General features: G+C 39.9%; 2 protein-coding genes across 2 annotated transcripts; both read right to left on the reverse strand.

Annotated features, from left to right (window-relative positions):
* Window positions 1–2,104: 2,104 nt before the first annotated feature.
* LOC129752345 (uncharacterized) lies at window positions 2,105–7,412 on the reverse strand. The gene is made up of 4 exons (XM_055748134.1): window positions 7,264–7,412; window positions 2,447–2,759; window positions 2,278–2,382; window positions 2,105–2,217 (listed from the first exon to the last, which is right to left on the reverse strand). The coding sequence occupies exons 1-4, from the start codon at window positions 7,410–7,412 to the stop codon at window positions 2,116–2,118; spliced, it is 669 nt and encodes a 222-aa protein (XP_055604109.1). The 3' UTR covers window positions 2,105–2,115.
* A 6,203-nt stretch (window positions 7,413–13,615) lies between these two features.
* Window positions 13,616–21,494, reverse strand: LOC129750782 (transcription factor Sp4-like). The gene is made up of 7 exons (XM_055745832.1): window positions 20,948–21,494; window positions 20,641–20,875; window positions 20,067–20,586; window positions 19,061–19,142; window positions 17,604–18,994; window positions 17,392–17,539; window positions 13,616–16,883 (listed from the first exon to the last, which is right to left on the reverse strand). The coding sequence occupies exons 1-7, from the start codon at window positions 21,086–21,088 to the stop codon at window positions 16,170–16,172; spliced, it is 3,231 nt and encodes a 1,076-aa protein (XP_055601807.1). The 5' UTR covers window positions 21,089–21,494; the 3' UTR covers window positions 13,616–16,169.
* Between the last annotated feature and the right edge of the window lie 569 nt (window positions 21,495–22,063).

Genomic DNA, 22,063 nt, shown 5'->3' on the forward strand with positions numbered 1-22,063 from the left:
TGACTCAGTGAGGTGTTTCCTTTAAAGAAGTGTTTTTTCCAATCTATATATATCTAGATTTTGAATGACATTTTCCTTGCAAACTCAACTGTTATTATTATATGTTATGTTAATTTTTTTGTAAGAATTGTAAGCAGATGGTTAATGGGGCGCTTTCAAGGTAATATAATGGACATAACTTTTCGAGCTGGAAATAAACCTTGAAAGGTTTTTTTTTCTACTAATGTTCTCTGTTTCTTTTTTTATTTTCAAGAGCGAGTAAAGGCGCTTAATCCTTGGTCGATGACCAGAAATGATTGTACACTGAAATCTAAAACAGTATTACGAAATAATGAAAAAAATAGAATTTCAAAATCCTTTGATTTAACTCACTACATTTTTCAAAATGAATTTATTCTTAAGTTTTGTGATTTATGTGTACAAAATGAATCATTTCCAGCCGCTGTAGAAAGGTCCTAGTTATTGATGGAGTTACATCACATTATGCATAGATATATCATCAAGGAGTATTTTTCTTAGCATGCTCCCAACGATATTGCCTCTGCGTTCTCTGCTCCATGGTAGGCCCAACCACTTTATGTTTTTGATCATTTTAATGTTATTATGTTAAAATGATGAAAAGCATGAACAAAGACAAGAAGAATAATAATTCACTTTTATTGTTTTTTGGGACTCAGACATAAGTTCTGGCTGTGGAAGTACGATTAGTGATTAGTGAAAAGAGTTATTGGCTGTTAGGTCTAAGAGTAATCGCCATTCTGGATTGATTTTAAACAAAATCCTTAGTTAAAGCTTGCTTCAGATAGAATTGGAACAGAAACAATTGCCTGTGTTTTAGTTACTTGTTATTGAATTCAAGATCTTTTTGATCTTTTTTTTATAGATATGTAACGTTTTCTTCATACTTTTAAGAAAAAATACGGATAAAATTATTTGTCACGGAGTCGAAGGTATTCTCGATTTTTTCCTGTAACACGACTCATTAGGCGGCGCACACCTTCTCCGTCCATCATTTTAGCAATCTTATTCCACAAGGTTTCAATCTGATCTTTCCCTTTGCCTTGAATCTCCTTTGCATGTATTTCTCAATATGGCGAAACTGGGGACAGTTGGATAGGTTAAGGTTTTTCGGAACAAACTGGACCCCTTTCTCAGCATACCATTCTTGAACGACTGCTGTAATGACAGCTTGCCAAATCTGGCCAAAACATTACGGAATAATCGTAGGATCGAATGAACGTCGAAATTTATTCGTGGAGACATAAATCATAAATTTTCGTACAAATTTGTCGGCAAAAACAAATTTAAATTTTGCTGGAACATCCCCCCGAGCCGTTGTTAAGAAAAATTTTTGACCTGGGATTTGCCCGAAGTTAGCCTTTACATAGGTTTCATCGTCCATCAGAAGACACCCGTCGAACTTGGTTTGCACCTGGTCAAATAGCTTCCGAACACGGATTTCGTCCACACTATTCTGTTTTATCGTCCGATTTGGCTGTTTGCTAGCTCGGTACGACTTGATTTCTTCCCGGAGTCGAATTCTCCTCACGGTACTTTGAGCAGCACCGAATTTTCTGGCCAAATCAAGGAACGACAGATCGGAATTCCTCTTAATCGTCTTCAAAATCTTACCGTTTCAAAGTCTATTCGGTCGACAGTTCCACTCCGACGATTGGCTTGAGGCTTCCGAAGCGTAGCCAATGTTTCCTTATAACGTTTTATAACACGCCATACGGTATTTCTAGGCAATTTCCGGTGTTTAGCTAGCCTAGATGCGAACCACAATAGATTTTCTAAATAAATGTGCACAATTTTGTTTACAAAGTACAGTCGATTTGCGGAACGTCAAAAATATCAACTTCCAAATCCGTCCACAAAGAGCACCACAATATGAGTTTTTTCCAATTCTAAATAAGCAAGCTTTAATACGCCAAAATTTCTATTTTAATGTTTTTCTAAAAAAAAGCAATCAGTCTGTTTGTTTGCTTGTGGGTATAAAAGTTTTATTAAAAGTGGTTTCAGGATTCAAATTGATTGATTTTGCATTTTTTGAAATTTTAACGACAAAGCAATTCTTGTGATTGTGGACCTGATTTGTAAATATTTCTAAAAATTTCAGTACACTTTGGACTGCACAAATATATACGGACACTCGCACAAAGTTGCCGGCAGCGTACTACAATGCTCCAGCGAGTTCCAATTGGCCTCTGGACAATCCTATGGAATAATAAAAAAGAAGGTTACCAAAATGTCGTTTTTTCGATGATCGTCAACTACCCGAACAGAAATCATCAGAACGCAATCCAGAAAACGGCTCGCACACGGTAGACAGATTTGTGAAACTTTTCTTTCAGCAATTTGATCTCTATAGTCACACATTGGCTGCAAGAAATTACAAATTGTTGTTGAACGTGTTCCTTCAAAGTTAATCAATAGCAGGCAGCACCTCGTAAACAAAACTGGCACATCTGGTGACAGCAGTTGTGATCAGCAGCCGCCATTGCGAACCCGGTGGAGCTCGTGCTGTTAGTACCTGGATGGCCCGCTCCTTGGAAAAGGTATTGTTCACCAGGATCCGGGTGATGTTCAGCGCACATTCCGCTTGACACTTTGGAAAGTAACAGAAACAGGATGATCGAAAATAGTTTAGATTAGAAGATGTAGTTTCTGTGAGATCTAGATGTTTATGTTCCTTAACCCTTGGAGTACGGCTTAGAGACGGCTCACAGCCGTCTCGCGCAATTGTGGCACAACTCCCTCTGTCGAGGGAAGAATGAGAATTAATCCTGCTCCATACGAAATAAAAAGTACTAAGCAGTTTACAAAATAAATTAAAAATATTGTACTGTAAACAAATTATACTTACATTAGCTAACACTGGCTTCACTTTCCCGGCCGAAACGGGTAGCGCAGATCGGGTGGAACACACGTCGAGGACAACTGGAGGCAGCAGCAACGGTCGATTACAACAGGCCGATATGTTAGCCAGACTAAATTTTTCGCTACAACTAGCGTGGTAATAATCAAACTGATGTGAGATGTAATACAATGAAATGGATACAGTTGTAAAGTTTTCGAAAGCATTTAAATTTGTACCTTTTTTCCAACGACATAAGCCGGAAAAAAGAAGAGAAATAAACCACTCAATATAGAGGTAACCGCGAAGCTCTTCATCACCTATTCCGGGGACCGGGGACAATAGAATGACTTTCATATAAACTAGAAGCAAGTCATTTGAACAGTTATTTTGAACGCCATCATTTTTATCCGCCTCGCTAAGTTTCGTCAAAATAGTGGTTTTCTTATTCATGGTTGTGTAGGATAGATCAGTTGAGGAAGTAATATTGCGGTTACTGGGAAAATTTCTAATCGAGCGACGGTAGCCTTCCGTGCGGTAGGCTAGCCGGAGCAGTAAACACAGTTAAAAAATTCACTCTTACTCACTAATTTCATTGAAAAGTTAAGAAGTAAATTCTTGAATCAATCTTCAAATCATTATTTTGCAAGAGAGGACAAAACATGAAGTCATCGGAATGAAATATTATTGTTCTTAGTATTCATTGAGATTGAATTAATTACGAGCGTTAAAATCCCAGACAAAACAAAAAATATTGAACACTATTGAAAACACATTTTTCCATAGCCCGAGAATTAACGAATTTGGCATGACGATGATTTTTGATGCGATAAATGCGTCTTTGATACTTTATATGCTGGTCGAATTCAATTATGTTGTTGTTAAAATGTAACAAATCGTATATGAGAAGTTAAAAAAAGGAGTTGTGTACGGATAATGATCTATTATAGGAAATAATACCATTCGCATCGGAAAAAATTGGACTGCGCACTCATAACTGCGAAACTTGTGCGATCTGTCAAATCAGTATAAAATCTGTCGGTTTTCTACACGCTAACCGCTTTTCAGTTAAACTTTATACGAATAACTCCGACTGCAAAACATAGCACGAAATCCAACATTCAATGATGATCGCTACCGTGTCGTCGAACTCTAAACTTATTTAAACAACTACAGCGTTTTCTTTTTTTTCGTGAATTTGTCCGCTGATTGACCCCATCGCAAACAGTTTTTTTTTTATTATTCATTTTTCCGTGATTTTGACCGCTGATTGACCAAGCTCAAGGCAAATACAATTTTTTGTTTTATAAACAATAGATAATCCGATAATAATATTTGGTATACATGTTTGTTTGACAACTTTTTATTAAATCATCTTTAAATGTTTTCCGCTTGTTCATCCGATTTAATTTCAGTCGATAAATAATCCTTATGTAGAACAATGCTCATTTTTTTCTTGAATACTGTAATTTTTTTTACAGTGGTACCCTACGGGAGCCCAAATCAGCTATCGCAGAAATAGAAAAAAAGAGTGGATCAGCAATACATTCACATTTTATTCATTTTAAAAAATTATTTTAGATTGTTTAGGTCATCTAAAGACACTTATTTCTTCATTGGCATTCTCAAATCATAAAAAAGAAAGACATATTTTGACACTGGTTTGATATATTTGCTGTTAGGTTTTCATCTTAGATTCGTTCTTTTTCACAATAGAAACACTATAAAAACTATACACAATTTGTACACGAATCCTTAAAGCTATGCACATGACACATACTACGATTACCTTACACGCTGACTATCTTACAAATATGGCATCATGGTTGATTCTTGAAAAAAATAGAGGGTGCTTACACAATCATTATCATAAATATACGTAACACTCCTAGCATGGAAAAAAAAGTCCAAGCTTACACTTGGTTGCGGTTCCCTACTTGCCAATTTTGATTAGATTTTAATCAGATGGACCGGTTGTGTGCACCAAAATCAATTGTGAGAGTTTGTGTGATTGTGATTACGTAATAAATCATGATTTAAATGCACCCGATTATTGGTTGGTTCAGTTATTATAATCTAAACTGTTTTTGATTGCAGCTTTGCGTTGTTCGAACTAGGTACGTACATGAAATAAAGGGTTTCAAGAACTGGCTATTTGTGATGCATTTTATATTAAATTTTGTGATATAGAGGTATAGAAATTCGAAAATTCTTGTTACGAATTCTTGTCGAAGCGATTTTCCACTTAAAGGGAGAAAACTTAGAACATTCGGAGAATTGTACAAATTATTTTTGTAATCGGGTTCGCCTTAGACCATTCAAGTAACAATTTAAAGATTTTGGTCGATTACAAGACGATTTTTAAAGGGTGATACGGTAAAAATTTGGTCAATATGAACTTGACGTATTTCTTTCAATTTTACATTTAAAAAAAACTGAACACCCCTAATTTTGAAGGTGTGTGTGTAGAATGTTACTCCTATTTTGATTTTGGAATTCACTCTTTAGTTGTCAAAATGCCGTCCAAGGAAGAAGAGCAGCGTATCAATATTTTGCTCGCGCATAGCGAAAATCCGAGCTACTCGCACGCAAAGCTGACAAAATCGCTAAAAGTTGCCAAATCAACCGTTACAAATGTTATTAAAGTGTTTGAGGAACGTTTGTTGACAGCCAGGAAGTCTGGACGAGCCGGACTATCGACTTACAAGAAGGTAGTGACTCCAAATCGCGATGGTAAACAAAATAGAACGGCCAAAGCGCGATCCCAGAGGCTGTACACGACGATGCTGACGAAGTTTGACTGCGTGATAACGGACGACGAAACCTACGTCAAAGCCGACTACAAACAGCTTCCGGGACAGGAATTTTATACGGCAAAAGGAAGGGGAAAGGTAGCAGATATTTTCAAGCACTTTCAAGCATTTGCATAGCTTCCGGGACTGTCAACCAAGAAATTTACGTGAAAGAGTGTTTGAATAAACGTCTGCTGCCTTTCCTGAAGAAACACGGTTGTTCCGTACTGTTTTGGCCGGATTTGGCATCTTGCCATTACGGTAAAAAGGCCATGGAGTGGTACGCCGCCAACAACTTGCAGGTGGTTCCCAAGGACAAGAACCCTCCCAACACGCCAGAGCTCCGCCCAATTGAGAAATACTGGGCTATTGTAAAGCGGAACCTAAATAAGACCAAAAAAACTGCTAAGGACGAGCAGCAGTTCAAGGCAAACTGGCTTTCTGCGGCGAAGATGGTGGACAAGGTGGCTGTATTGAATTTTATACTAATTAAACTTGAAAAAGAAATTTAATTTGATTTGTTGTAAGTTAAAAAATGTGTTCAAATCACTTTTGGAAATAAGTTTGGGCATTTTCAATCGTGCTCTAATCAATTCACTCTTTTTTTTTCAAAGGGGTAAATCTTGTCTGAAGCCACTGACCCCATCTTAACCAGCCGCTCGATTGCTTGCATTTTTTATGCTTTAGCAAATAAACTTACAATAAAAATTAGCCCAAGAAACAATCAGTGATAAGATCAGCATTCTCAGTCTCGCAAAAAGTCTTGTGAATCATGTTATGCTCTCCCGAAAAGAAGGGACGCGATTGTGCTCCTTTTTTTACTAGCTGGGTTTCTACCACTGCGACCAGATGTTAGATTTTTTGTGGTGTGTCTCCTATTTAATGTAGCTAATCCAGATAGATCACTATGGTTGATTTCAATAGTGCCTCTTTCCTGTTGGTTAGCATTTTTCCAATATGGAAGAACTACACGAATGAAATTGATAACCTGCTTAAGTTTCAATATATTTCGGAAGGAACTAGTATATATTTTCCGAACAGTTTTGTTCTTTTTGATATAAGACAAGGGCAGTCACACAGAAGATGCTCCGTTGATTCCTTCTCAGAGCACCTGTATCCGTGGTCCAAACCGCCGGTTTAGACTCAAATTCCGACCCAAGCAACCGCATTCGTTATTTGTAATAGTTTCATCTCAAAAGTTTTTAAAACTGGTTACTGGTATAAGTATTGACCCAAAATTGAAGAGATTTGGATCCAATTTGACGCAGTTCTAAACCGTTTGAAAGATAATGGAACACGAGTGGGATTGCCAGTTTTTTCACTGGATTGGATCTAATTTCGTTGGTTCAATTCATGTATAAATTAGACTTAAGAATATTCCACGGATACAGGTGCTCTCAGCCCTACAAAATCAACAAACGTAAGAATGACTGTTGCCTTTTTTTATTTACTTAGTATTCCGTCTCACGACATAACTTGACGAACATAATTCTTAAAACTTACACGATCCATGGCAACCCTTCTCCAATTTCTCGGACATCTCACAATCACCAGATTACGCTCCACTTGGTCTAACTACCTCGGCCCTTTCACCCCTACTCGCCTCGTTCCTACAGGATTCGTAGCGGACCGTTCCTAACGGACAGTCGTCCGGCATTCTCGCAACATGTCCTGTCTAGCGTGTCCGGCCAGCCTTCACCACCTTCTGGATACTGGGTTCGCCGTAGAGACACGCAAGCTCGTGTTTCATCCTTCGCCTCCATACTCCGTTCTGCTGCAAGCCGCCAAAGATGGTTCTTAACACTCCACACACTTAATACTCCGAGTGTACGTAGGTCCTCCTCGAGAGCAGTATCCATGTCTCGTGCCCGTAGAGAATAAACGGTCTAATGAGCGTCATGTATAGGTTACACTTCGTGCGAGGGCTAAGTCTTCTCGACCGCAGTTGCTTGTGGAGTCCTTAGTAGGCACGACTTCCGCTGATCATTCGCCGCCGGATCTCACGGCAGGTGTCATTGTCTGCGGTCACCAGTGAGTCATCGACTATTTCCAGCTCGTCGCCATCGATCGTGACCTTGTTATTACTTGACAGGTGGTTTGGGTCGGTATCTCAGATCTCGTCTTGGACGTATTAATCATTAACCCAATCCTTCCTGCTTCGCGTTTCAGTTTGCGGTAGATCTCCTCCACCGTCGCAGATGATCTGCCGACTATCTTGTCGGCAAAGCAGATAAGTAGAATGGATCTGTTGAAAATTGTGCCCCGCATCTCACCCACCGTTCGTCGAATAACACATTCAAGCGCCACGTTGAATATCATGCAGGATAGACCATCGCCTCCTGCGTGAGATGAATGAACTTCACAATTCATCCGAAATCCGCACACAGCACTGCGTTCCATTCATCGTCGCCTTGATCAGTCTGGTAAGCTTCCCGGAAAAGCCGTTTTCGTCCATGATTTTCCATAGCTCGTCACGGTCGATCGAGTCGTATGCGGCTTTGAAGTCGATGAATAGAAGGTGCGTAGGGACTTGGTGTTCACGGTATTTTCAGAGGATTAGCCGTAATGTGAAGATCTGGTCCGTCGTGCACCGTCCCACAAGAAGCCGGCCTGATGACTTCCCACGAATCTGTTTGCTTGTAGCGTTAAGGAGTGGAATAGGATTCGGGACAGCACTTTGTAGGCGGCATTTAGGACAGTGATCGCTCGGTAGCTCTCACAGTCCAATTTAAAGCCCTTTTTTAGATGGGGAATATTACCCCTTCCTACCGGTCGGTAACTGTTATGTGTCTTAGATCCGGACCATCAACACCGGTGTAGGCAATTGTCGATGGCTACGCCGGCGATGAACCTTCCCCCACCGTCTTGAACTCCTGCATGTGCGCCGTTCAGGTGTTAATCGAGACTCTGCTTTCACCTTTTGATCACCTCACGATTTCGAACTTTCGTGTTTCTTGGAACGATGCAGCTGCTCCAGTTCCTCCTCCTCCAGAAGGCGCTTTTTCTTCTGGAAAATCCGAACTCGCTGCCTCTTCCGCTGTCGGTGATTTTCCACATTTCAACGGGTGCCTCTTTGCATTACTGCCGCCCGCACGGCATTATCTTGATCATCACCTTCCTGCACTCCTCGTCGAACCAGTCGTTCCGTCGGATTCGTTCCACATGACCGATGACGTTCTCCGCAACACTGTTGATGGCTGTTTTGATAGTATCCCAACAGTCCTCGAGAGGGGCTTCGTCAAGCTTGCCCTGTGCCGGCAGCGCTACTTCGAGCGATTACGAGTAGTCTGCCGCGACCTCAGGTTGCTTCAGTCGTGCGATATTTAACCGAGGGGGGCGTCGGTTTCGTATGTTGTTTCTTACGGGCGCATCTTCACCATCACAAGATAGTGGTCTGACTTGATGTTGGCGCCTCGACAGGATCTGACGTCGATGATGTCCGCGAAGTGCTTGCTGGCTATTAAAACGTGGTCGATCTGTGATTGCGTTTGGTACGGTGATCTCCAGGTGTACTTGTTTTATTTAGTTCATCTTTGGTTGGACTAACTTAAAACTAAGAAATACTACTTAATCCTAATTTAAATCTACGTTTACACATATCGAAATTAAAAAGATGATACACTGAGTTGAAACGTTCACAACATTTATCAATGGGATGGTTTCGGCCATATGCAGTACGGTGAAAAGGTATCCAGAGGAACTGACGTCGTCGTAGTGTCCTCGTTGATATGTAAAGGTTGACGCGTTCCAATACGTAAGCAGAGTTAACACGATTAGTTAAGACATCAAAAATAGATGATTGTTGTAGCTCGGTACGACTTTTTTCTAGAGAAACAATGCTTATCAGAGAACACCTTTGCTCGTACGGCGAAAGTCGAAGTGGTTCGTTCCAAGGAAGTCGCCGGTGAGCGTACCTAACGAAGCTTCGCTGGACACGTTCAAGTCGGTAGCAGTGTGTACTCTGAGTAGGAGCCCATACCTGAGCGGCGTATTCCATAATGTTACGAACCGAAGAGCAGTACACTGCTTTCAGTGCATAGACGTCGTCGAAGTCTTTCGTGCTACGACACAAGAATCCTAATGCAGCAAAAGCCTTCGCAGACGTGAGCGCAATTTGTTCAGCGAATGTTAGTTTGTTGTCAATTTTCACTCCCAGGTCGAGAATGGATTTGACATTCTCCAATGTTGAACCCGAGAGTTGATATTCGAATTTGACTGTGTTACGTGCACGAGTGAAGTTGACTATCTTGCATTTTTTGTGGGAGGCGGTGCTGGAAAAAGGTATTACGTCCGGCCATACGTTTGGAGGTGACGAAATCTATGTGTCTTAGACCGTTTTCGTTGGTCGGCTGGTGCGCGCTGAACCTTCCAATTGTCGGTTTGAATTCTTCCTCCTGGCCGACCTGAGCGTTAAAATCCTCGATGATGATCTTGATGTTATGTTTTGGGCAGCGGTCGTATTCACGTTCCAGCTGCGCGCAGAATTCGTCTTTGTCGATGCTGATGTTGAAGAATCGCCCCAACCGACACATTCGTGGGTCGATTGGCCATTACTCGATCACGCGCTTCTTCATCTTCCCTATCACTAAAAAAGCTGTTTCAAGCTCGTGTGTGTTACCGCAGCTCTGGTAGATGGCATAACCATCTTGGAACGTTCGTACCGTGGAGCAGCCTCTTCCGCTACAGCGCTACGATGTCGAATTTGCGGCTCTGCCCAAGAAATTTAGAGATCGGCAGTTCCATGTTCCAAGCTTCCAATCGCTTGTTTCTTTTCGTCGCGTGGGTCTTTGTCGACTTCCATCCGAAATTTGTTGTTCATTGTTCGTTGCTTGTATTTTTTTGTAATCACGGACTCGCAAGGCCCGCAGCTAACCCCACTATCTCGCAGGAGGACCGTCATGATGTTGCTGTTTTGGGTCCCGAACACCACCAGAACGTTGTTGCACTCCGTACGCCACCCCTGACATGAAGAACAGAGGCGTACGGAGACCCTACTCAGGTAGCATCCGACTCGAAAGGCCGGACCTCGAGTCGTTAGAGGAGAGGTCCTTAGTCTTGAATCGTAACAAGAGGCAGGGTATATATGCTGGAGTTTGACTCGAATTGGAGTTGCCGATGAGCGCTTAAGCGCGGACTTGGTCTCCCATCTCGGGTATAGCCTTCGATGCAGGTCCGGATGGGAATTATGGCCAGAGGCCCCAGGTGGACTTTATGACGTAGGGGTACTTAGTATCATGAGTCGTCCAATTGCACCCATGGACCCAGAGTAGCATACTGGAAGGATTCGGTCGCTCGCCATGCCTTGGAATGCAATCCGTAAAAAGGATCAAAGGGTGATCAACTAATAAAAAAAAAGTGAGCATGCGACTAAAGCATCCACCAGGGTTGGGTACCCGATCTCCGCTAAGGTTGCTCGCACCCCAGCCAGCACCACGGGGAGTTTGAAAATCGGAGTTTTAAGTAAGCAAAACATTCAAAGTGTCCTGTTATTAGACCTGTAAATGTTTTAAGGTCTTTTTTAGATAATGCTTTTTGTGTTAACATTTGGAATAATCAAACTCTTTGATTGTCTTGCTCCTAAAATGTTCTTCCAGTTTGATTTAATCATTTGGTTTTCATTTTTTCCATTTTCCAGAAAGCAACGAGAAACACTGCAAAAAGGTTCAGAACCCGAGAACGATGTTGAAGAGCACTGTCTAGCTAGCATGTTAGCTATTTCATTACCCTTAACTCCGCAGTGTCCTGGTACCCAAGAGAAAGTAACTGAATTATTTTGAGCAATTTTTTTAAGTGCTTCAAAACATTCCCACACTAGTTTTGATGCACGTTTCATTTACTTTCAAGATTTAAAAGCTGCTTGAATAAAAGAAATGCTAGAATGGCGAAAACATCAGTTTTTTTTTTAAACTGACCCCCAATTTCCCATTGCTGTAGAAATGTTTGCACCAGGACCTGTTACGATAACTCTGTCCGGTTGAGAAAAACTCCAATTATTATCAATGAGGCGGCTAACGGGTGGTAACGATGAAATTGCCACACTAAGAAATTGCTCTAACTTTTCAACCGTTGGGTAGAATTTAATGAAAATTTGGGTGGACTTAGTTCATAGTGCATTGTTTACATCCTGCAAGTTTTAAAGTCCTGTGATCAAAACTCGCAGAAATGGAGTCGAAAGAACAGCTCGGACGTGATAAAATCTTGCGCATTCATCACGAAAACAAGGATCTCTCGCATCGTTCCATCGCTTAAACGTTGGGAATCGCGAATTCCACGGTGTCGCGAGTTATTAAGCGGTTCGAGGAACGATTGATCACCGTTCGGAAGCCCAGAAGTGAAGGAAAAAGTATTCCTACAACACCAAAACTCACAATCGCGTAGTTGGGTCTCTCAACCGAAACCCGAACGCCTCCGTTCGGGATGTGGCTAAGAAGCTGCACCTTAGCCGAAGTTTTGTCCAGAAGGCCAAAACTAAGGCTGGGCTTCGAACGTTCAAGGCACAAAAGGCCCCTAATCGCAACGAGAAGCAGAACAAGTCCGCCAAAACCTATGCCAGGAACGTGTACCGAAAGTTGAATGCTGCATCATGGACGACGAAACATATGTTAAGGCCGACTTTAAACAGATTTCTGGCAACCTGTTTTCACGGCCAAGGATAAGTTCATCGTTCCGGAGCATGTCCGCACTCAGAAGATGTCAAAATTTGCGAGATATTTTCCAGGTCCCGGTTTGCACCTTTCGTGACCCAGGACAGGTGTACATGAAAGAGTGCCTCCAGAAGAGGCTGTTTCCTTTTCTGAAGGCCCACAACGTCCAAACAATCTTCTGGCCGGATTTGGCCTCATGCCACTTCTCCAAGGTCGTGCTTCAATTTCGTGCCGAAAATGTTCAACACTCCGGAGCTCCGCCAGGCGATTATGAAGCAGAACCTTCTTAAACGACCTAAGGCAGGGGTGAGCAACCTTTTGAAGCAACGGGCCACTTTTAATTTGAAATTCTTTTCGCAGGCCGCATTATAATAAAATTTAGGTAATAATAGTTTACAGAGCTTTACGCAAGTTTTCATAACGACAAATTTCCGACAAAAACAAAACTGGAAAAGGATAAATAAAACGAATTCATGTACTTGCATAAACATATTTTTAAATTTAAGGTGATTAAGCTAGCCGAAGTTGAATAGGTTCATCACTCAATTTGATCATTCTTCAATAATTTAATTGTTTTACTGATTTGAAAAATAAAAAGAATATTATTTTTTTACCAAAAAAAATCATTTGCTTCCCTTTTATAAAATAACGAATAATTTGGAAAGTCTTTCTATGGTTCGTAAAAAAATTTGAACAGTTTTCTAAGAAAATCCCTGTTTTGTTCGAACTGATGCGGTGGTATTTTTTGTCATCACTTCCATTTAAAAGCTTAACCATGGCTGTTTTTTCTGTGCACATTTTCGAAATGTTTTTTTCACAATTTATTTAAATTTTGTCGTGAAGCCTCTATGTTTTGTTCTATAAAAGTTTTTTTTTTATTTGAAGTTTCGTATGAAATCATCGCATTGAAATATTGATCAAGGCTTCAAAATCATGAAAAATTCTTTATTTCACAGATTTTTAATCAGATTTGTCAATATTACAGTTTACATTTTTCATCCTGGAATTTTTCTACATATTTCACAAAATTTATCAATTTAATTTAGATTCCTCTTGGTTGGGCTTTCTATAGCTGAATCATGAAAGTCGTATGACTTTGGTAATATTGATTGCAAATTTTGAAGTAAAATCACTCAATTTAATCAATGATTGGCATATATATATATATATATATATATATATATATATATATATATATATATATATATATATATATATATATATATATATATATATATATATATATATATATATATATATATATATATATATATATATATATATATATATATATATATATATATATAACACATATATAACACATCACACATAACACAAAACAACAAAATTCACATTTTTCCAAGGAGAAAGGTATCTCAGAACTGATTTTTATTCATTCAAGGGTACTGAATCCCAATATTCAATTAGTTTTTTTTTTTGTAAGTTCAAGTTTTCGAGATAACTTTAAAAATAGATAGGAAATAAGTAATTCAATTTGTGTATCTTTGACTGCAATGTAAAATACAAATACTTATTGACTTAATGATCAACTTTCCCAAAGACTGCAAGTAAATTTTAATTCTGAGAAAAAAGTAATGGAAGTTTTTTTTGTTATTTTTTTACAAACCTGCAAAAAACGGCATTTTTTTATGAAATTTTAAAGGAAAATAACACTTAATTGAGTCAAGTCAAATCATTCCGCAGTCTTCAACGAAGTTTTTAAATGAGTTAAAATCTTAAATATTCAATAACTTTCTTTAATGATGTCAGAAGAAGTTGTAATCTTATTTTTAGGAATTCTATATATTGTAGAGTTCAATTTTCGAAAGCGTTGTACATACAAAAATATCTTGGCAATATCTGAGTGCTTGATTGAATGAAGAGTAGTTAATTGATTGAAAATCAGCTTTTGGTTTTTATGTAAGTTTGTTGATTTATCATAAGGTTGCCAGATTGCCCGGTTCTATCCAGGTTTGCCCGGATATTCAACACAAAATTTGACAAAAGTCCAGCCCGGCCCGGTTGCCCGGATTTCATTGAAAAAGGCCCGGATCTTACCCTGATTTATTCACTTTATTTGCTAAAATAAACAAAAAAACAAATTGTGTTGAATTTTTTTTTATTTTTTGTATCCAAAATGATTTTTTTATCAAGTTTTATAAAAATAATTTTGAGAAATTTTTTGAAAGACTTAAATACGATTTAAAAACTGCTGATGAAAAAAAAAAAATTTTTTTTTTCAAGTTTTTTTTTTTTCTTGATTTGTGTCGAGTCATTTGACCATTTGTCCGGATATTGCCCGGATTATAGGTCGATATTTTAATATCAAATGCCCGGATTTTTCCAGGTTTTTAGATAAAACAGCCCGGATTTGTCCGGCCGGGTACGTGCTGAAAAAATTCTGGCAACCTTATTTATCAACCCAATCAAACAAAACTAGAAGTGATAGACGAAATCTGTGAAATGTTTTGAGGTATTGAAACATAGGCACCAAAAATGCAGTTCGTTATAAACTTTTAGGGGTGGTTTAAAGAATTATAGGTATTGTTTTTGTCAAGAAATCAAATTCCACTGAGTCATGTCCATAAGAAATCTATAATCGTTCACCCAGTCTTAATATTAAAATTTTACTTGTTTCCGGAGTTAATCAAGAACAAAAATATTTAACTGCATCATACAATTTTAACTTTGCTTAAAATGAAAAATAATGACTTAAGTAACTAAATATTACATTTTTTTCAACAAATAATATTGCATCTAGGGCTTTGAAAGAATTCAATAAAAAGATTGAATCCTACGAATAAGTCAACAAGTGGCGTGCATATCAAGTTATTGGTATTTCAATTTTTTGGTTTAGTAGGGACTGCTTTTTTATGATAATTAACAATCTATCGTAGAAAAAAATCGTGAAATAAATTCAATTTGAGAAAAGCTCCGCGGGCCGCACAAATATGTCTCGAGGGCCGCATGCTCATCCCTGACCTAAGGTAGTGAAGACAGTCAAGGAACTGAAGAAAGTATGGGTTTATATGTAAAAAACGGTTGATTCACACGTTGTGCAGAATCTTATGGTCGGGGTTAAGGCCAAGGTGCGGGCATTTGCGTATGGACTGTAAATAGTTTAGACTTTGTAAAGATTACAACCCGATGGACGTTTGTTCGTGTGAGAAACATCTTATCGGACCAGAGGAACACTATACAACGTTCAAGTGGGAAAAGTTCAAGTTGTGAAAGATTAGGGCAACATGGGGAAGATCTACCTATATTATCCTTTCCAATTTGCTGAGTATGTATTAGACAAACAATTGTTTAATGAAAACAAGCAAGCTAGGATCTTTAAAATCTACAGGTATGAACTTTTTCAAATTAAAAAAAAACTGTATTTGAAAGCTGTTGCTGCCCGCAAGACAAATTATTAACACTTTAAAAGACATCACATATAAAAGAGACTTTGAATAATTTGATTACCTACATACTTGAATATGTTCAACTTTTTCATGATAATTAACAGCAATCAATCTGATTGATACAAGAACTGAAGGGTTGTAAAATATCCCACTGAACTTTGAGTTATTTTCCATACTGATGGGAGATTCTTCTCAGAGCCCAGTTTACCGATCCTCTGCTCTGTTAAACCAATATTTACAGTCTGTATCATTGCTGAACAATCCTCAATTCTTGATGTTAAAGTGAGACAGCACGTCAATTTACCCATCTTTTAAAGAAAATATGCCAATTAAGTGCTTTTTGGTGGCAAAACACAGATGCAACGAATATTCAACAAGTAGAGAGGAAGTTCGTACACTTACCATATCGTCAAAAGTAGTCCAAAAATGCATCACAAATACCACTAATCTTGTACCGGTCTTTTTAGATCTACTCAATCTTGATGTTACCCATAATTTCCCGGCCACCGCCACCGGTAGCCGTTCCTATGAACTGGGAACCATCGATCATCAGGTTCGATAGAATGGTGTAAACTGCCGATTGACCATCGGCTGTTTTTATGATGCCCGTTTTGCCATCTCCGGTTCCACCAGTCAACTGAGCTGCTGAAAGTCCCGGAATCGACCCCCCAATTTGGATGGCTTGAATGGTTTGTGGTTGCTGTTGTTGTTGTTGAGGTTGTTGCTGCTGCTGCTGCTGTTGGGTGATTAGGCCACTGGGCATTGCGATCTGCAGCCTGTTTGCCAACTGGGCTGGAATGGTAAAGATGTGCTGGGGGTGGATTGTGCCAGCAGAGGATACGTTGGCGATTTGGATTTGCTGCTGTTGAACCTGCTGTTGCTGGGTCGGTAATTGTACGTGCTGAATTTGTATGGTTTGTCGCGATTGCTGTTGAAGTTGCTGTTGCTGTTGTTGGAGTTGTTGTTGTTGCTGCTGATGATGTTGTTGTAACTGTTGTTGCTGCTGCTGTTGCTGTTGTAATTGCTGCTTCTGTTGTTGCTGTTGCTGCTGTTGTTGTTGTTGTTGTTGCTGCTGCTGCTGCTGTTGTTGTTGTTGCTGCTGCTGCTGCTGCTGTTGTTGTTGCTGTTGTGACACTACAGATGATGATTGTGTCTTTGCTTCTGGAGAATTGTTCTTGACCACCTAAAATTGTAAAATCAATCCGATCAATATCTAAAAAGTCTAACTTCAAACGAATGATTGATCCAATATAAAATTTATAGAAATAAAAATACAAGCCAAGACTGGGAATGGAGCCAAGGTGAACGTAAGGAAATTGGACCGATGGACAGGATGAAAATCCCAGAAAAAACCTAGCTACAGTATATGATCAAACGAGGGATTTAAGACAGTCTTCCTTAGCCCACTCCTGTGGGGGAACAGGGTTACCGGTTTTTTTTATCTTAAGCCGCTTGTCTATGGAGAGGGGGAAATGGTCAACATCTCACTTTTCTGTCCACGTGGTATCTGAATGGCCCCTTAGGCATTTACCGAAACTACCTTACTTTACTTACTTAATGATCCCGCGCCGATCCTCCGGTGCATAGGGCCGTGGTAGACCGAAACTACCGTAAGTTCAAAATATGCTTCGTAGTGGTATCGATAGTTTACCACGTGTACCTATTAATTATCTTATATAAAAGATACTTACCTTATTCTGAACCGCTGCTGTGTGTCTGCCGCCTGTCGACGCATTTGCATGCAATTGTTTGTGTTTCAAAATCTGTCCCTTGGTATAGCAACTTTTGTTACAAATCGGACAGTGATAAGGAGCCGTGCTATGATTTTCCGTGTGTGTTCTAAAAATAAGAGCAAAAAAATCAGCACACCCTAAACCTTTTATTTAATAGAAAGCAAACTTACTTTCTGTGCTTGTTAAGATTATCTTTTCGGGAGAAATATTTTCGGCACACCGGACAGGAGAACATCTTCCGGCCCGAATGGGACACCGTATGCCTAAGTAGATGTTCCTTGCGGCTGAACGATTTATTGCATCCGGATTCGCTGCACTTGAACGGCCGTAGACCAACGTGAGATTTCAGATGCTGCATCAGATGCTCCTTGCGCTTGAACGATTTCGAACAAACGTCGCAGGTGGTGAAGCTGACCCCGGAAACGCTGCCCGGCTGGTTGGTTCCGGTCGATGATCCGCCACCACTGGTGGACGTGGTTCCCTCGACGCTGTCCTGTTTAACCGAAAGAGCCGTTATGGCTTTCATCTGCTGGGTTGCGGCAATGGATTGTGCGGTGAGGCCTCCAGAGGGAGGCGATTCGGTGGTTTTGTTATCAGGTTCAGGTTGTTTACGGGTTGGTAGATTGTTAACCTTTTGCTGTTTAGGGGTACTCGTTTGAACCGAAGGAGCTGGAGCAGAAGGTTGTGGAGCTGGAGGAGACAGTTGTAGCGGAACTGGAGGTGGAGGGGGAGGAATGGACTGCCGTTGAACGGTCGGCAGTTGTTGAGGTCGTTGGGTTTGCTGCTGTTGCTGCATCACTGGTGCATTTGTGATAACCAAGTTAGCGGTCGGCTGCCCTTGGGACGTTTGGATTTCAGGAGCAGCGACTTGCACTTGCTGGGGCTGTTTTTCGACTAGACTGAGATAGCTGCTCAGCGGAACTTGAATGCTTGGCATTGTCAGTTGAGCTGTTTGTGCCGGTTGGATTTGAATCTGGGGCTGTTGCTGCTGCTGTTGTTGGTTCTGTATAGTTTGCAGTGGCTGGATTCCAAACTGTTGCAAGCCTTGCGGGGTGAGGGTTAGTGCTGGAGGCATTTGAGTTGGCGCTAAACGGATCATTCCATCCGAGCTGGGTTGCAGTTTCATTTGAACGTACTGAACGTTGGGCATAACGTTTTTGCTCATATCGGCTACATTGGCGATTTGTGCTAGTGCAACTTGATCAGCGCCGGATTCCGACTTGAGGACAATCGGTATCATAGCACATTTGTTGGAACCCTGTTGCATTACCTTGGATGCATCGAGAATTGGAATGGTGGCCTTTATGGGGGTGGTATTGCCCATGGATGAACTGGCGACTGGAGTGCTGGCAAGGAATGTACCGGTAGAAAAGGTACCTCCAGAGGATACCGGGGTAATTGTAATGTTGCCGGAATTTATCTCTGCGGGGCTCGCGTTGGCAGACAGAATGGTTGCTTGTTGCTGCTTAGGTGGTGTCGCAGTAGCTGTGACAAGAGTCGGGGTAGCTGCTTGAGGTGATTTCACTAGCAAACTGATTTTCGGTTTCTTTGGTGGAGTTTCCTGTAATAAGAAGGTTCAATATAGATATGAGTAGGATAACGATCATCACTTTAAGAATTTTCATACCATCATTTGTTCCATCGCTTCTCTCTTGTCTGATTTCACTGGTGTTTTCAGCCTGAGGAACTCATCCACTTGTTGCTGACAGCTGGAAGCAAAACAAAATTTTAAAAATAGTGACCACAAACTTTTCATTTTGAAATAGGTTTACGATTCAGTCTAGGTGTAAAAAAATTGAAATCCAACGCAAAAAAATGTAAATGGCATTTTGAAAAACGGACATTAAGTATTATAAGTTTAGAAATATAAGATGCATAGTTAGATGGAACGCTGATTTGCGTTTGTATCGCAAAAATCTAGATGGGTTTTTTTTTGTTATTTGTTGGACACACTTTAAATGAATTTCGAGAGAATTATTCATTGAAATCGCTTGTCTGTTTCTTAAATAAGAGTTCAGAAATAGTTACCGATTAGAGTTAGACTAAAAGAATATATAAATACACCGCTATAATTTCTACTTTTGTAAATTGCACATTGCAAATTTAAAATTTCTTGCCTAAGATTGCATTTGCGTGAAAAGGGCGTTTTCAAAGAGTAGCATTTTATCCTTCAGTCCTCCTAAAGTTTAAACTGTTACCTTAAAGGCTTAAAGTCTTGAGATAAACGACACAAATTTTACCATATTTTTGTCGTTTATCATAACTCTCAATTAGTTTAAATACAAAACTCATTTTACTTCATGATTTCAACTCATCATTGTACAAACAAAAATAGCATAATCTTCTGTCCTTGAATTAAAATTCTAATCAACTGATCAAATCGTTGATACAAATTACCGCTAATTTGAGGAGCCATTTTATGAAAATTTACACATGGGACAGCTTTGCTAGTCTATTACATATGGGACAGACATGACTTGATATATTTTTCATGTATGTTGGGAACAAAATTATGTAACTTTTTGTTAGTCTACATTGAAGAACCTGTATAAGAACGATTTTTTAGATAAACTTAAAAATGAGTGAATGCTCATGGGACAGTCTTGCGAATAACGACAGTCTGATGGTCTTACCTTTGTTGATCGTTTTCGGCACCGGAAACTCCTGCCGAAACGAACGTCTGGTTGCTGTCTTGAATCTTGTAATGAATCTGGTTCGCCTTTATGGTTTGTCCATCCAGAGTTATGGTATATTGGGGAGGATTTTGAGCTGCAACCTGCTGCTGTTGTTGTTGTTGCTGTTGCTGTTGCTGCTGCTGCTGAACCGATTGAAGTAAACTGTTCAGGAAATCGGCATTCGGTGCCGCCATTATAGCAGCTGTAGGCACCGTTCCTGCACTGGTATTGGGTTGCTGAAATTGCTGCAGGAATGCTTTCGGTAAGCTGTTGATTATGATTGGAGTTGTGCCAGTCAAATTTCCTGCCGATGAAGCAATCGCAATCGTTTGCTGCTGCTGCTGTTGCGGTTGCTGAGAATTGGTCTGAGCGAGTGCCAACGTTGCCGTTTGACCACCGGCGCTAACCGTCGGAATAAGCTTCAGCTGAGGTTGTTGTGTTGCTGTTTGTATTGTTGGAAGTGTGATAGATGGAGCGGCTAAAATAATTTAATAGTAAGACTCAGAAGGACCAAATGAAAAGCAAAACCTACCAATGATCTCCGGTAACGATTTGATCGGACTTGGAGCGCTAGCCGGAACCTCTTTTGCCGTTCCGGCATCGTCCTTGATGTAAACCATGCCACCATTTTTCAGCTTGGTTGAGTTTAGACAACTTTCCAGCATGGCCTGAGCCTTGACAACAGCTTCTCGGAACTCGACCTGCGAATCCAGCTGTCGCAAACATTTCGAGCAAACTCCTTTCGGTAACCGATCCTTTTCGTGAATCTGGAAATAACAAAAAAATATTTTATGAAATTGTTACCCCTCAGTCTAGGGAAAGGGAGCAAATGAAATTACTTTAACTTTCAAGCAATCCGCAATTTTTGATGCCATATTTTTGCGTTTTCCTTCATCGGAAAATATCCCGGTTTTGGTGCCAGCACTGCTGGCACAGAGACGACATAAATCGACAAAGTTTACACACTTGTATCCCGCCATTCCGACTGACGTTATGACTAGTAGTTTTATAGATAACTTATTCCGCTGTACTCTTTTCGGATTCTAATGTTCACTCTCAGATTCATGGTTTGTTTCTCGTCAATAGACTACACCAATCGTAAAAAGTTTTTGAACTGTTTTAAGTTTTGGTTTAAATGTCACCTCACTAGACGGTAGATTAATCATGCTCAATCATAAACAATCCAGAAATTGCGGGAGGCGCCTTAAAAATGAAAAGCGCAAAAACAGCTCCAATCCCGTCGGTTTAAAAACCTGACAGTCTCCGCGGATAGACATTCACCTAAACTTCGCACAAACACTAGTTTTCAACACTTTTGAAAAGATTTAACTGGTAAAATCAACATTTTAAAATGGTATCACCACAAAAAAGACGCGATTGGTGCGCGAAGCTGTTTGTTTTCGATTTTTTGACAGTCGCGAAAACGAAAACAAACCGAAGAGCGATTTCACGCACACATGCAAGCGATGCGTGCCGCTTGAGAAAAACTGATGATTGAAAATGCGGGCGCATTTCGGTTTATTGGCAGCGGTTGGAGGCGCGCGCATTTAGCAATGATGCCGCTACTAAACCATGCTGGATTTTGTTGAATAATTCATGGCTGCTTGTTTTCAAGAAATATGGATTTGTACCCCGAAGTTGATTTGTTTTGAGTTGAAGATCAACTAATTTACAATTATAGAATAAAATTAACCCAGAAAACTCCCTTGCAAACATGCATTTTCTGACACTTGCAAAAACTCTCAATTAAATATTTAACAAAGGTTGACATAATTAAGATTTTCCGTGGTGTCAGAAATTTCAGACCTGATTTTTACTATAGTTTGTATCCGAACATGTTATTTTTTCTACTGGCTTTAGATTTATAGATCCAACGGTAAGACTAATTAATGTAAAAAAAAGTGAAGATTTTTATAAACACTGAAGAATATATCAAAAGATATTCAAATTAAAGA

Source organism: Uranotaenia lowii, chromosome 3 (assembly GCF_029784155.1).
Source record: "Uranotaenia lowii strain MFRU-FL chromosome 3, ASM2978415v1, whole genome shotgun sequence".
NCBI classification, from domain to species: Eukaryota; Metazoa; Arthropoda; class Insecta; order Diptera; family Culicidae; genus Uranotaenia; species Uranotaenia lowii.